Raw genomic sequence first — 15,672 nt, forward strand, 5'->3', positions numbered from 1 at the left:
GGTGCCCAACACTAATTCATCTCCTACATATCAGATGCTGTGCTAGATGTGGATGAGGCAGAGACAGACAAGCAAGCCGAGTGCATATACAACTTCTAGATGTCACAGCCTCCCTGAGCAGCTCACCCCGGATAGCCTGTGCTTTCCCAGGAGATAGTCACTGGATAAAGAAGAAAAACTAGCCTCAGCCAAGGCTGGAAAGTGGGGCCTTTCCCTTTGAGAAATGTAGTGAAAGCTCCGGTCAGAAGCAGCTTCCTCCCAGGATACTCTCGAGGCTGCAGAGCCTTTAACAATCAGAATTCCAGCCCCAAGGGAAGGGTTCTCCATGAAGCCAGGAGCATGAGAGTCAAATCCCTGAAATCAGACCTTGGAACCATGCTGCTCCCAGGAATCTTCCCTTGCCAGGAGTCCTGGACCTGGGGGATGAGAGCCTCAGCCTTCAGGTCCAACCTCTGACCTTGGCCTACAACCTTCCTGCTTTGACCTGGGATGAGCAGGAATGTCCCAAGCCTTCTTCCCTGCCAGTGACTAACCAGTGCCAACTGCCGGCCTCAACTCCTGCTCAGTCTCGGTGAAGACTGCGGCACTCTGAATCGCGGAAGGACATTCCCCGCTCTGAGCCTCCGTCTCTTCCTGTCAAGGGGATTGACAATGGTCTGTCAACTCCAGAAGGGCCAGACAAGTTTGTCCTTCCCACCCCCCCAGTCTCAGCCCAGGGGAGTGGAAGTCACATAGTAGGTGCTCAAGAAGCGTTTGCTGAGTGAACGACTAGAACAAAGAGATCCTTGACTTCTCTAAGGAGGAGACAGCGTACTTGTCATAGTTGGCATTTGCTTAGTTGCAAGTGTCAGACACTAATGCAAATTGGCAAGAGAGGGAGACTACTCTCAGTTCATATCACTCAAGTCCAGGGATAGTTCTAGCTCTAGGATGCACGTGTTCAACTAATACTATGAAATTGTCTCCACCTTTGTGCTTTGCCTTCCTCTCTGTTAGAGTGAGCCCCAGGGAGGGCCAGGCTTAGAATGCAGCAGGAAAGAGGCAATTTCGTCCTCAAAAATTCAAACGAAACCTCAGAATTGAGTCTCATTGGACAGATTTGGGTCACTTGCCCATCTCCGAATGAATCATGGTGTCTGAATATCCAAGCCTGCTCCTAGCAGACCCACCACAGCATTCGACTAAAGTCTGAACACTTCGGCAAACCGTTGGCTCCCCGAGCTCCATCTCTTCATATGTCATCGATGGTGATGACACCAACAAAAGCTCTGCCCTTCTTCACATCCTGGAGCTTTTGTGAGGTCCAAACAAGGCCGTGACTCATAATAATAGCTAACATTTGTCGAGGCATCGCTAGGCATCTGGCCCCGAGCTGAGCAAACTCTTTACACGTTTATTTTTACATTTACAACAATCCATTACTGATGAGAAGCAGGTTATGAGCGGTTACAAGACTTGTACACTGTCACACAGCTAACAAGGGTGGAGCTGGGGTTTAAAGCAGTGCCCTCAAGCATGAAGCTATATATATAAACTGTAAATAATTTTACAAGCATAAGGGATTATTAGTAATGGCCTGTACTGTTCATAATAGTTATTTTAAAAAAAACAAAACTCTGAACGGGAAATTCAAATAAATGTTTGTTTAGCACCTACTATGGGCTGATCACTCACCAGGGGCTCAGAAGGAGACACATAAATAACTGTGAAACAGGCAGGCTGTGATCTAATAGAGCCATAAACACTCCCCAAGGGAGTGTGGGGAGCAAGAGATTGACTCCACGAGGGGAAAGGCGGGGGGAGGGGGGTCTGGAAAGGTCTCTTAGAAGAGGTGGGATTTGAGCCGAGCTTTAAAGATGAAAGGAATTCCACAAAGGGAGGAAAGAGAAAATCAACTTTATAAGGAACCTGGAAGGATCCAAAGACCCCAGAGTGGAGTTCCTGGATAAGAGTTAAGCACTTCTAATGCAAAACAACTTTCACACCAGCAAGAGCTTCAAAAAGTGGTCGACTAAGTGGAGCACAGCAGTTGCCATGGGAACAGAAGCACGCCTCAGTCCCTGTCATTAGTGAGTCTCCCTGGCTTCAAGCTGTCTAGCCAAGGCCGGGAACAGTGGGGAAGGGGGAGGGGGGGAGGGTTGTGCTATATTCCTTACAAAAAAAAAAAAAAAAAAAAAAAAAGTCCAGCAAGATTGCTGCTCTGGGAGGCCGACTCTTGTTTTGCAGGGAGGCTGAACTGACAAGTGACATCTGGGTCTGAAAAATTAGACAGCTAGGGGAAGCCTCTGCCATGCAGGGCTTTGGGACATACAGAAGCTACTAGAAGAAAGCACTGGGGGGCTCAGGGAGGGAATGTGAAGGGCAGGGAGCAGGCCTGAGAGCAGGCTTGCAAGGTGGCTCCATTTCCACTTGGATCCTGAGGGGTGGAGCAATACAAAAGTCACTGGATGGCCCTGACTGGTTTGGCTCAGTGGATAGAGCATCAGCCTGTGGACTCAAGGGTCCCAGGTTTGCTTCCAGTCAAGGGCATTTGGGGGTATGCAAGAGGCAGCTGATTGATGTTTCTCACTCATTGATATTTCTACTCTCCCTCTCCCTTCTTCTCTGACATCCAGTGATTTATATAAGTCACTGGATGTCAGAGAGGAAGGAGCCTCCAAAACCATGTATCTGTGCCATTTCTAGGCCCACTCGGACCTCTCAGGGCTCCTGAGGACTTCCAGGCTATTCCAATGCACTGGGAACAGAGTTGGCATCTAACCACTCAAGTGCCGAGGGGAAGCTGTAAGTGAAGAGCCCCTGACAGGCTGACTGTCTCTAACAGGAGAACGAAAGGTTGGGTATTCTATACAACGGGCATTGGATTTCGGACCTGGGTTCAAATCCCATCTCGGACACTTTCTAGCTTTGTGACTGGGCAAATTATTTACTCTTTCTTGGTTTCTCGATCTGTAAGATTCAGGAAGGGATAATAAATTTTACCCACGCCACTGGATTGTGTGAGAATGAAGCAGAGTCTTGCATGGTGCCTAACACGTAATGGATGTTCAATCAATACAAGCTATTATATTCTTATTGTTACTTTCAAATTTCAATTCGGTATTGATTCAGGGTCTTGCACCTAGGCAGGATCTCCTTATAGCTGTGCTACTATCCAGTTTCTCCAAAAACAGTAGATGACAGTAACAACAGTAATAATAGAAACAATAACAATAGCAGTGATCATTTCTTGAGAGCCCATTATGCCCCAGGCACTGAGCTAGAAGCTTTACAAGCCTTGTCTGTTGTAATCATCACAACAACCTCATGAGGCAGGTACTGTTATTATTCCCATTTTACAGATAGGGTACTGAGAGGCCAACTCAGGTATCTAAGTCACACAGCTAGCAAATGGCGGAGCTGGGCTGGAACACAGACAATCTGGCTCCGGGCATCTCACCTTTGACCAGGACACTCTTTTGCCTTCTCTGAATCTGGAAGGAGGGGGTGCTGGTGGGCAGCCTGTTGTTCTTAGTTTTAGGAGCCCCTCCATTTACCTTGATCTCAGCACCCCCACTCCGTGTGTGTGTGTGTGTGTGTGTGTGTGTGTGAGTGAGAGAGAGAGAGAGAGAGAGAGAGAGAGAGAGAGAGAGAGAAATGTCAGCTGACCAGCACGGAAGGAAGCCTCTAGAGTAGACATTAAAGTGGGCAGGGCTCCGGATGGATGGGCTGGAGGCAGACCTGGGTCCCATTAGGCTAATTCCTTCCAACGCTGGCAGAGCCACGGCGGGAACTTCTAAGACAGAGAACAAGTCCTCTCAGACGGCCTCCCTTTGAGCTGGCCTCGAGATGGGGCGTGGGGCCGGGGTCGGTGGGCGGAGGGTGGGGAGTGTGCGGAGAGGCGAGGCCGCAGTCAGGCTGGGCAAACAGATTGGGCAGCGGCTGCGAGCACAGAGCACCCATTGTATGCTCAGAGCTCTGCTTTCAATAATCTACTTGGAAGAATGTTTCATTGAGCGCCAGAGAAAGGAGCCATTGAAATGCTCCGGCCGGCCCCGTGAAGGGTTAAAGGCAAGGAGCTGCGGGTGCCTGGGCTCTTGCCACTCCTGGCTCCGATGTCTGATATGGGGATTCTGACACCAAGGGACACTCAATGAGACCACAGAGAGAACCAGAAGCAAGGGTCAGGGGGCATGTGTGTCTCTCCCGGAAATGTTAACGGGGCTGCTCCAGCATCAAAGAAAACACTTTTCCTCTAAGAATCGTTTTTCCCAAGTAATCTCCAGGAAGAACTGGGCCTCAGATGCCCTGCAGCTCGCCCACTGGGGAGCACAGCTCATCTGGGCAGGCATGTCTCCCCCTGGCCTTCCTACACGGACCCTGAATGCGGGCCTTTGCAATACATCCTCCGTAATGTAGCCAGCACGGCTTTCTTAAACGCCCACAACCTTTCCATGAATCATAAATGATTCTAATTAATGATGCCTTAGTGGAGAGCAATGGGAGCTAAAGTGAGAACCAGTGGTGACTAGATGAGGTGTCCAAGGGAACCTGCGGAATTCCCCCTGTGGAGGTCTTTTGCAGAGAGAGAAGCTGCTCATTTGGAGGATGTGGCCTCACTGTCGGGAAGGGCACCGGAGCTGGAATTCTGTGTGCTACTCAGGGTACTTCTTACCCAAGGGCCACTCGCCCTTTCCGGATACAGAGGCTTTGGGGCTTGACGTGCAGGGAACATCATGCTGGGATCCGAGGGCTGCGAAGAGGAGGCAGGAGGTGGACGAGCCAGGCCTGCCACGGGAAGGAGCACGCTGCTGGGTTTCTGAGCCTGACCTCTAGCATCCTCATCACCATGGAACCCACTGCAGACGTGGCCGCCCCCGAAGCCCGCATCTTCAGGGAGGATTCTCTAGAACGGAAGCTGAGCTTATACCATAAGTTTGTCATAGGAACCACTTTTGGATGGAAAACTTAAAAAAAAAAAAAAAATAGCCCCTGCCCTCCCCGTCTTCCTCAGAGAGAGAGGATCCTGAAGTAAATGTAAACTCTGGAGGGCAACCCTCACTCACTTCTGTGCTGGGGTGTGATTTGGTGTCGCCTTTGGTAGATAGAGTTCTTTTCTCCTGTATAAATGCCCCCCAACTCCCAGCCTTTGCATGTCTGTCAGTCTGATTTTTATGAGTATTCTTTCGTTTCTCCGTAATGTTTCACTTTGAAACTGTATGAGTATAAAACGGACGGATTCCTCAAGCCCCCCTTATATGTTCTTTTCTGAGCTGCTTCAATATCCTTGGGCTAGGAAATGAAATCATAGGCCTCGTAAGAACTGTGCACAAAGTAAGAGGCTGTGCATGGGCGTGGGGTGAAGGAAGCCTGAGGAGCTCTCCTCTGCGTGAAGGGACTGAGCTCTGACATTTTTGACTGCTTAGAGGCCTTCCATATTTTCTTTCATGTCCTTGGTTTGGTCCAGCTTAAGACAAATGGACCTCCAGAGAGGGTGGCAGCATGTATAATCTGGACATACGATCTTTGCCAAGGTCAATGAAGTCAGAAGGAAATGATAGCTGCACTGAAATAATTTCAGTTTAAAGGTGGTCAAACATACCTATACACACACACACACATACATGCCATGCATAGCAATGAAAGACGAAGCCACAAAACAGACTCACCCAGTTTTTCACTTTTATATCTCTGTGCCCTAAAAAGCCTCCTGAGGATAAATAATTAGAATCATAACATTTTCAAGTTGGAAAGAACTTTTAAAGTCCTTGAGATTTGCTCCCCTTTTTAGTTCAGGAATCTTTGCTGTTACTTCCTGGACAGATGGGCACTTTATCCCCTTGTTGCATAATCCCAGTAAGGAGGAGCTCCGTGCTTTTTGAAGCCTGATTTCATCAATGGAAATTTCTGTCAGGAAGTAACCACACTGCATCCCCTCCCACATCTGAGCTGCATTCTGTGTGCAGATGTGAGGCTTCTTCCAGAGCTTTCATGCAGCTGTCCTTTGGGGGTTATGGGGTGAGCGCTCACCCAAGTGAATGGATGGGCAGATCTTACCTGTTTGGGGTAGATATTCCTGCTGTTGATCATCTTGGAAGCTGGTATGCCCTGAGATAGGAACTGCAAAGGCTAGCTTCTGTTCCTCTGAGACTTTCTTGTTGGGCCTGACACAGATACACCTCAGAGTTGTTGAGAGTCTACCTAAGGGGGAGTAGGGCGGGTGGTCATTGACCCAGAAAAGGAGGCAGGCAGGCCTCCTGCAGAGGACTCAAAGGGAAGATGAGTGAGTCACACCTTGAAAGAGATATGACCTGAATTCACATTACTCTTTGCTGTTATTTCCCCCTTGTCAACTCTGAGCCTTTGAAAATGCCTGGTTTAAACATTCCAGCCTGGTCCCATTGTGTAACGGCACTAAAAGAAGAACTGAGGTTCAGTATTTATCCCTCTAGAACATTAGAGGGGAATGGTGTCCTCTGAGGCTACTGTGGGCTTGGGTGATTACTGAGGGGCTCTTAAAAGAAGTGTGACTATTAGGGAGTTAAGAGTTAGGCCCAAGAGCTCCACCCACTCTTCTCCACGCGGTGACTCATCATCCATCACTGTCATCCTTTTATTAAGCAAGCTGCCAGATTACTTACAAAAGTAATTCCCTAAATTGGCCTGAAATCTGTTTTCCAGTTCCTATCACTCACAGACTTAAGTTTTCTCTCACAGAATCCCGGAGGACAGTCCTGAAAACCACTCACATTCACTGAGTGCTCACTAGGTCCCGGCCACTTTACTGAGCACCGTATTGTATCTCATTAATATTATCATCCCATTTTACAGATGGAGCTATTGAGGCTGATGGAAGTAAAATAATTTGCCCAAGGCCTGACCCCCAATTAAGCGGCAGGATGTGAGCTCATGCAGTCTGATGTCAGAGGTCACAGTCATGAACTCTCAGACATTCTGCTTGTCCTGCCTTGTCTTGTCCTTGTGACAGCCTCTTAGAGATTGGTAGCCTGTGAGTCCCCCAGACCGCTTTTCTTTTAGGCTGAGTTCTCCCCGCCCCCCCCCCCCCTTGCCATTTGTCCTTGTGCCATTTCTCCAGTTCCTCCTGACCAAGATCTGAGATAATGCAAAGAATGCAAAACCCACATCCATCTGACCCCCCTGTGACTTGTCCCACTCTGACCTCCAGGACTGCCTCTGCCAAAGCCCCATTTTAGCAGCCTTCTCCTCAGGAGGCTGTATCCTTCCTGTCTGTACTCACCATTTCTTGTGCCAGAACAGGCGCGGTTTTCCCTTTTGATAAATCTGGTCACCCTAAATATGGGCCTTGGAGCAAACAGGAGCAGCGGCCCCACGCAGCCCCCATTTCCAAATGCAGATTGGTCATGTTGGAGGAATGGTGTCTTTTCCCACACGCCGTGGTTTTAAGAAAGTGGGAGGGATCTGGACAGAACACTGTCAGGGGGAAGGCGCTCGAAGAGAAGACTCACACCTGGTCAGTCTTTGTTTCCCAAAACACTGGCTCTTGTAGAGGCTCTGTGAAAAAGGGGGCCCTCCGTAACAGGAAATGGAGAAATACAGCTTCACCAACCTCCCTCCTGGAGATTAGCCTATTAAACATTTGAAATCCTGGTAGTCAAGAAGCCTAACTGGTTTTGTTTAATTCAGTTCTCTCGTTAAAAATGTAGTCGAGTAAAAATTTGGACAGCAATAAAAAAGTTGCAATCGGGCACACAAAGGCCTAAAGTAGTCCTCATAGGTCTGAATTGGCCTGCGTGGTGTTTAAATTAGGTGCTAGCACATAACACCTGGAATATTTCTTATAATAGACTACCTTTGGGTTTTCTTTAAAAAAAAAAAAAAAATCAGAAGATCCAGATGCTCTGATCCACATTCTTCCACTGCCTTCCTTGGCAATACAGTGGGCGCCCTGCTTTCCACGCAGTGGAGATTTTCTTGGGTGGGAGTTGGTATGGATGACCCCTGAGGCCCATTCATCCATTCATTCATGCATGCTACCTACACTGATGGAGCTTCTAGATCCTGTGAGTACAAGATGTATACAACAACCCTTGCCCTCCGGATTCCAGCGCGGGCACTCTAAGATTCCAGCTGTGAGCTGCAGAGTGAGGAGGGGGAGGGGTTGAGGAGAGGGAAGCTGGCAAGGCCAGAACCTAGTTTCCTGATTTCCAACCCCTGGTGCTTGCCAAAGTCATCTCCTGTTTTCCACCACTCTCTCTCTCTACCGCCACTCCAACAGCCACTATGAACCCCAGGGAAGAAAGAAGCCGCTAACTTGCTCAGCGGCTTAGAAGAGTTCCCACCCATCGCAAGGCCTCAGTGTCTCTCCCTGTAGATGGCCCGGTGGGAACAGAAAATTAGGCGCTGGCATTCAGAGACGCTAAGACTCCAGAATCGAGGAACGTCAGACCGGGCCACGCCGGGGAGCGGTTCCACCGAATTCCAAGAAGAAGCCCCCTCCCTCCTTTCCCCAGCCCCGGGGCCGGGGCGGGCGCTGCAGCTGGAGGGCCGAGTCGGCCGGGCTTCCCGCCCGGGGGCGGAGCCGCCTCCCCCCAGCGCCCGCCCCTCCACCTGGGGCTCCCCGGCAGATGTTACAACTTTTTCTCATTCTCCCTGGCGGTGTCAACCCCAGGCCCGCCCTGCCTGCGCCTCCCTCCCCTTCCCGCCCGGGTCCTGCCCACCTTCCCGCGGGGAGGCCACCAGTTCTCAGGACTCCTCCGGGCGGGGCGAGAGGCCGGGCCTGGGGCTGGAGGGTCGGGCGGGGGGAGGAGAAAGGGAAAGCAGAGGCGAGAGAAATTGGGAGGCGGGAGAAATCGAGGGCTAGACGGAGAGGAGAGTCCGAGGATGGTGGAGAGCACAGTTTGGAAGTCCCCACGCCGTGTCTCAGGCTGGCCTGGCTGAGCCGGAGGAGAGGGAACGACGGCCGCACCGGGCGGGGGGGCAAGAGGACGGCAGGGGACCGCGGGGCGCGGGGCTGACCTCCCCAGAGTGCCCGGCCTCGCCGTCCGGTCTCCAGTTCCAGGCCATTCGCGGGGCCGCCCCCGGGGGCGCTAGGCGCTCTCTCATTCTCCGGGCCGGCGGGCGTGCGGGCCGTGCGCCCTGGGCGCGCTCGGCGGCGGGGAGCCCCGGGGAGCCCCGCGCGCCGGGACGCACCGGCCAGGCCGGCCTGGCGATGCACGCCCTCACCGGCTTCTCGCTGGTCAGCCTGCTCAGCTTTGGCTACCTGTCCTGGGACTGGGCCAAGCCGGGTCTGGTGGCCGACGGCCCCACGGAGGCTAGCGAGCAGCAGCCCTCCGTCGCCCCACCCCAGCCTCCCCACATTATCTTCATCCTCACCGACGACCAGGGCTACCACGACGTGGGCTACCATGGCTCAGATATCGAGACCCCTACGCTGGACCGCCTGGCTGCTGACGGTGTCAAGTTGGAGAATTATTATATCCAGCCCATCTGCACGCCTTCGCGGAGCCAGCTTCTCACGGGCAGGTAGGCATGGCCCAGGCCGCCGGCCGGCCGTCTGAGTCCCTAATAAACCGCAGTCGTAGATTTCCCCAGCATTTACAATCGGCCCTCTGGGACCCGAGAAAGCGGGACTCCTGGCCAATTCTGTCTCCAGCTAGCTGTGTGATCATTAGTAAATCCTTTGCCTTTTCTGAGCCTCAGTTTCCCTGCCGGTACACGGAAGGGGTTGACTCATCTCTGAGGTCTTCTCCCTCTGGTGTTCTAGGACACTCACACTCCACACCCTGTGAAGGGCAATGGCGCTTCTGTTTACATACCCTGAGGACCTTGAACAAATCACTTAATATCTCTAAGCCTCAGTTTTCTTGTCCATAAAATGGGATGAAGAACAGTTTTTATCTTGAGAAACAGTGATAAGGATGGCATGGATTTCGTGTAACCTGCTTGGCTGTCAATGCATGGCAGCCTCTGTCACGGGAGGGATTTGAATCCCCAAACTGATGACTGTATTGGGAAGAAACCAGAGATTTGATAGGTGGAGGTGAAAGACACACAGAATGCCAGGACCTAAGTAGCCTTAGACTAGTGATTTAATTTCTCCGAGCATCTGTTTTTTTCCTATGCAAAAGCCTCCCACAGTGGCTGGGGGTCCCAAGGAGACAGTGCTGCTTTCTCATCAGGAGGTGTCCACAGGCAAGGTAGCAGGACTGCGAGATCAAGAGCAGGGGAACAGGACGTGGGGGTGTGGAAAGCAAACTTTGGCCACTTAAGAGAAAATCCTTTGGCAAGGCTGAAGCTAATCCTCCCTGGATGGGGTCCAGGGCCTGCTTTCTCCCAAGTTCCACCCAAAAGCCACTGGCATGAACTCGGGAACCAGAGCAGTAATCTCCCTGATTCCTGGATGGGGGAAACGGAGGCGTGGAGTCAGGAAGACCCAACTCATTCATGCCCATGCCGACTTCAGGGTCTGTATGAGAGGGGGTGGAGAGGCCAGGTACTTGACAGGGGTCCTGGAGATGGGTCCCCTAGCTGCCTTTTCTTCCTGGCACTCAGCATTTCCACCCAAAAACAGAGAGAGAGAGAACAGGAGGAAGAGGAAGAGGGGCCAGTGCACCAGTATGTGGTGAGCGTTGCAGGGGTGGTGAAGACCAAATGGTGACTAACCTCCAGTCGGGGGAGGAGGGATCTGTGTTCTCGGGGAGTGGTGCACAAGTTAGCATTTCTGTCCCGAGAGAGAGGTGACGTTTGGTGTAAGCAGGGGAATGAGCAGCCAGCAGGGCAGCGTTCCAGCCCCCTGATCGGTGAAGTTAGCTGAGCGTGGCTGGGCAGCGCCCTCCCCGCCCCTTGCAGCTGGCTCCCTCTGACTGATGCTGACGACTCTCATTAGTGTTTGTTAATAAGTCCAGTCGTGTTTGGTGAAGCTGGAGAGAGCCAAGGTTTCTCATGTTACTCACTCGCACTTGGGCTTCAGGGATTCGGAGCCGGCCCACCCACTTTATACAACAGTGCTCCATGGTGCTCAGCCCCTAGAAAGAGAGGCTGGCCTCTCATCTGCTCCAATCACTCATTAGTTTGACTGAGGTCTGCAGAGGCCGCATCACCGGGAAATTCTGAGCGTGAGTTGCATGCACTGGGTTCAAAGCTCAGCTCCACTGCCAGCTGTCTTTGGCCCCTGGTTGCTTCTTTTTTATTTTTTGGGAGCTTCAGTTTTATTATTTGTAGAATGAAGGTCATAATAGTCTTTCCTGTAGGATTTTTTGAGGATTAAGTGAAATAATGTAAGTGGTATATAGTATTAAAAATGGCAATAGGCCTGGCTGGTGTGGCTTGGTGGGTTGGAGCGCCATCCCATAAACTGAAAGGTCACAGGTTTGATCCCCAGTTGGGGTGCGCACTGGAGGCAGCTGATCGGTGTTTCTCATATCAATGCTTCTCTTTCTCTCCCTCTTCCCTTCTCTTTAAAAAAAAAGGCAGAAGCTAATGATAGCTAATAATAACAGCTATAAGACAAGGAAACCAAAACAGATCCCTTCCCACCCCCCCTCCAGTACCTAGGTTAAAGGTATCAGTTATTCAGGTCTTAGTTTGGATACCCCAGGGAAGCGGGGAGAGGTGTGGGCTTCTAATACTCTTGTGAAGTTCCAGGCTTCTTATTTACTCTGGACTTTTAAGACTTGAGTAAAGGCAAGAGCCCATAAGCAGATCACATGAGGGCCTCTACCACACAAGGGGGCATGGGATTTGAATGAATGAATGAGCCATGAGGAATGCAGGCTCACCATTGGCTTTTGCCTCAGGGTGTTCGCCTCTGTAAGTGACACAGATCCAGGGGCCACATGAATTCACAGGCAGGCACAGAAGAACTAGTCTCATAGAGTTTGGGAACTGAAATGTTTTTATTGATTGATTTCTTTTTCATTGATTTTAAAAGAGGGAGGAAGGGAGAGAGAGGGAAAGAGGCATGGATTTGTTCCACTGATTTATATGTTCATTGTTTGATTCTTGTATGTGCCTGACCTGGGGATGAAACCCACAATCTTGGCATATCAGGACGATGTCCTAAGCAACTGAGCTGCCTGACCAGGGCTAGAAAGATTTGTAAAGATCTTCGATGTCAACCACCTCACTCCTGCACATGAGCAAACAGAGCAGGGAAGTGGCAGCCTCCTTTGCTGGAAAAGGGTTTGTCCTTGGACTCTGTTTGTATTTATGTTCAAGTCCAAGCTCTGCCCCTGACTATTGAACAACCTTGGGAAGGCTCTTCCCCTATTATAGATCTTAGTTCCTTTTAAAGACAAGGTGAATAAGCTAGAAGATGCCTTAGGTACCTTCTGACTCTAAATCCTGTGAGTATCATTCTGTTATTCCCAAGTAATTGAGCGTTTCTTTAAATACCACCTGAGCGCTAGGAATACAAAGTTGAGTATGTACGCGGAGAAGAATCTTGGGCTCTCTGGGCCCGAGAGCATGTACACTGAGTAGAATCTCATGGCCAAGTGTGACAATGATCATGGGTACTAAATGCTGAGGGAACTCAGAAGCAAGATTTGTGAGAGACTTTACAGTGGGAGACTTTGGGTTGGGCTTTGAAGAGTGTATAGGAGTTTGCCCAAGAGAGCAGGACTTCTCTAGGCCCCATAGCAAGTTAGTGGTTTAGAACTTAGGGACTCAGAAGTCTCTAAAGACTGCCAGGGATACAAATCCAAACTCCAGTTACTAATTATATGAATCACCGGGTAAGTGATTTATTTTACTGAGCCTCAGTTACCTTAATTGGAAAGTGGGAAAATAAGGATATGTACCTCCTAGGTTGCTGTTAGGATTTTATGAGATAATTCATATAGGGGGTTAGTTCAGTACTGACCACATAGTGAGTACTTCTGTTAGCTATTACTATTTTGTTAAGATGAGCCTGGGTTTGACCCTTAACTCCCCAGTTCCCTCACTGTGTTATCTTGGGTGAGTGGCTTAACCATTCTGAACTTCCATCTCCTCAAATGATAATAATATCTACATCAGTTGATTTTGATTTCTCAAAGAGATTATGCATTTGAAGTGCTCAGCACATTTGATAATACCTGCTGGTTACTATTACTATTAACTAACCTGCTGGTTACTATGTATGATCATCATGCTGGGACCAGGGCCCACTCCAGGGTGAGTATTGTGGGCTGGGTGGCCAGGGCAGTGGTTTGTAGCTCACTCTGTGCCTTCTGTGCCCTCTGCTCTTTTCACCAGGTACCAGATCCACACGGGACTTCAGCACTCCATCATCCGCCCTCGGCAGCCCAACTGCCTGCCCTTGGACCAGGTGACGCTGCCCCAGAAGCTGCAGGAGGCAGGTTACTCCACCCACATGGTGGGCAAGTGGCACCTGGGCTTCTACCGGAAGGAGTGCCTGCCCACCCGCCGCGGCTTTGACACCTTCCTGGGCTCGCTGACGGGCAACGTGGACTACTACACCTACGACAACTGCGATGGCCCCGGGGTGTGCGGCTTTGACCTGCACGAGGGCGAGAACGTGGCCTGGGGGCTCAGTGGCCAGTATTCCACCATGCTCTATGCCCAGCGCGTCAGCCACATCCTAGCCAGCCACAGCCCCCGGCAGCCCCTCTTCCTGTACGTGGCCTTCCAGGCAGTGCACACGCCCCTGCAGTCCCCCCGCGAGTACCTGTACCGCTACCGCAGCATGGGCAACGTGGCCCGGCGGAAGTACGCGGCCATGGTGACCTGCATGGACGAGGCCGTGCGCAACATCACCTGGGCCCTCAAGCGCTACGGCTTCTACAACAACAGCGTCATCATCTTCTCCAGCGACAACGGCGGCCAGACCTTCTCGGGGGGCAGCAACTGGCCGCTGCGAGGACGCAAGGGCACTTACTGGGAGGGCGGGGTGCGGGGCCTGGGCTTCGTCCACAGCCCCCTGCTCAAGCGGAAGCGACGGACCAGCCGGGCGCTGGTGCACATCACTGACTGGTACCCGACCCTGGTGGGCCTGGCCGGTGGCGCTGTCTCTGCGGCCGACGGGCTCGATGGCTACGATGTGTGGCCGGCCATCAGCGAGGGCCGGGCCTCGCCACGCACCGAGATCCTGCACAACATCGACCCGCTCTATAACCATGCCCGGCACGGCTCCCTGGAGGGCGGCTTTGGCATCTGGAACACGGCCGTGCAGGCTGCCATCCGGGTGGGCGAGTGGAAGCTGCTGACGGGGGACCCGGGCTATGGCGACTGGATCCCCCCACAGACCCTGGCCGCCTTCCCCGGCAGCTGGTGGAACCTGGAGCGGATGGCCAGCGCCCGCCAGGCCGTGTGGCTCTTCAACATCAGCGCCGACCCCTACGAACGGGAGGACCTTGCTGGCCAGCGGCCGGACGTGGTCCGCGCCCTGCTGGCCCGCCTGGTGGACTATAACCGCACGGCCATCCCTGTGCGCTACCCGGCGGAGAACCCCCGGGCCCACCCTGACTTTAATGGGGGGGCTTGGGGGCCTTGGGCCAGTGATGAGGAAGAAGAAGAGGAGGAGGAGGAGGCGGTGGCCAGGTCTCGAAGCCTCTCCCGGGGGCGCCGCAAGAAAAAGTGCAAGATTTGCAAGCTGCGGTCCTTTTTCCGTAAACTCAACACCAGACTGATGTCCCACCGGATCTGATGTGAGGGGAAGGGGGGTGAGGGCCTCTGGCCTCCTAAATATCTTTCTCCACGCAAGGCTGGTCCTGCTTCTCAACCAGGGAAGGACCAGAGGTCACGGCCCCATCTGCAGGGCAATGCAGGGTATAGAGCCGCTCCGTGGAAGGGCAGGGAGTTTGGCATGGGCGTAGGGGTAGCATAAACTGGACGGGCTGCCCGAGTCCCAGCCCTGTCTCTCCCTTGACTTACTCTGTGACCCCGGGTGACCTGCACTAGCTCTCCGGGCCTCTCTTTCCTCATCTGTGAAACGAGCTCTGATGATGCTGTGGCTCTGTGATGTGAACCTGGCGCCGGTGCCATGGTGCAGCTCCTGGGACTTCCCTCCCAGCCTCCCAGCTCATTTAAGGTCTCATCCTCGAACCCTGCCTGCTGCGGTACTGCTTGGGCGAGGGGCCACATGGAGGCAAGTCCAGGCCTGGACCCCAGCTGAGCATGGCAGTCTGGCCACTCTCCGAAGAGATCCCTGGCTGCTGGGTGCAAGTGCAGGGGTCCAAGGAGGTGACCTTCCTGGTTCTTCACATGGCCCGGGGGCGGGACTGTTGGGTGGGTGGGTGTTGGGGGGTGGCTGTGGTACAGAGTTCCCCTTCCTGACCCCAGCACCCAGAGGAATTGGCCTGGCTGTTAGCTGCTGCAGGACCAACCATCAGGACATCTGGGTTCTGCTTTGACCTTGGGCCCAGTCCTTTCCCTCTGGGCTTCAATTCCCCCTGCTTGCAAAGGGGATGCTATCTCTGGCTCTGCCTACCTCACAGGGCTGTGGAGGACTGGCCTGGCTAGTGGTTGTGGAGGAGCCCGTGAACACGATTAAAATGCAGTAACACACAACCGAGGGCTGTGGTGCTGTTTGTAAGCACAAGTGAGTGTGTGCATGTGCATCCAGGTATGAGCTCCAAGTGAATGGGAGAGGAGGTGGGCAGCTAGCCTGGACGTGGGACGTGTGGGTTCTGGTCACATCCTGCCACACATCCACTGTGTAACCTCAGGGAAATCCGGACCCTCTCTGGGCCTCAGTGCCCCTGAGTATAG

At 52.5% G+C, this 15,672-nt stretch overlaps 1 protein-coding gene across 1 annotated transcript; it reads left to right on the plus strand.

The window, feature by feature from the left end:
• The first annotated feature begins 8,821 nt into the window (after positions 1-8,821).
• ARSI (arylsulfatase family member I) lies at positions 8,822-15,468 on the plus strand. The gene is made up of 2 exons (XM_036424535.1): positions 8,822-9,483; positions 13,198-15,468. Exons 1-2 carry the CDS (start codon positions 9,170-9,172, stop codon positions 14,606-14,608), a joined length of 1,725 nt encoding a protein of 574 aa, XP_036280428.1. The 5' UTR covers positions 8,822-9,169; the 3' UTR covers positions 14,609-15,468.
• The last annotated feature ends 204 nt before the right edge of the window (positions 15,469-15,672 follow it).

This window comes from Pipistrellus kuhlii, unplaced genomic scaffold (assembly GCF_014108245.1).
Source record: "Pipistrellus kuhlii isolate mPipKuh1 unplaced genomic scaffold, mPipKuh1.p scaffold_m20_p_8, whole genome shotgun sequence".
Lineage (NCBI taxonomy): Eukaryota > Metazoa > Chordata > Mammalia > Chiroptera > Vespertilionidae > Pipistrellus > Pipistrellus kuhlii.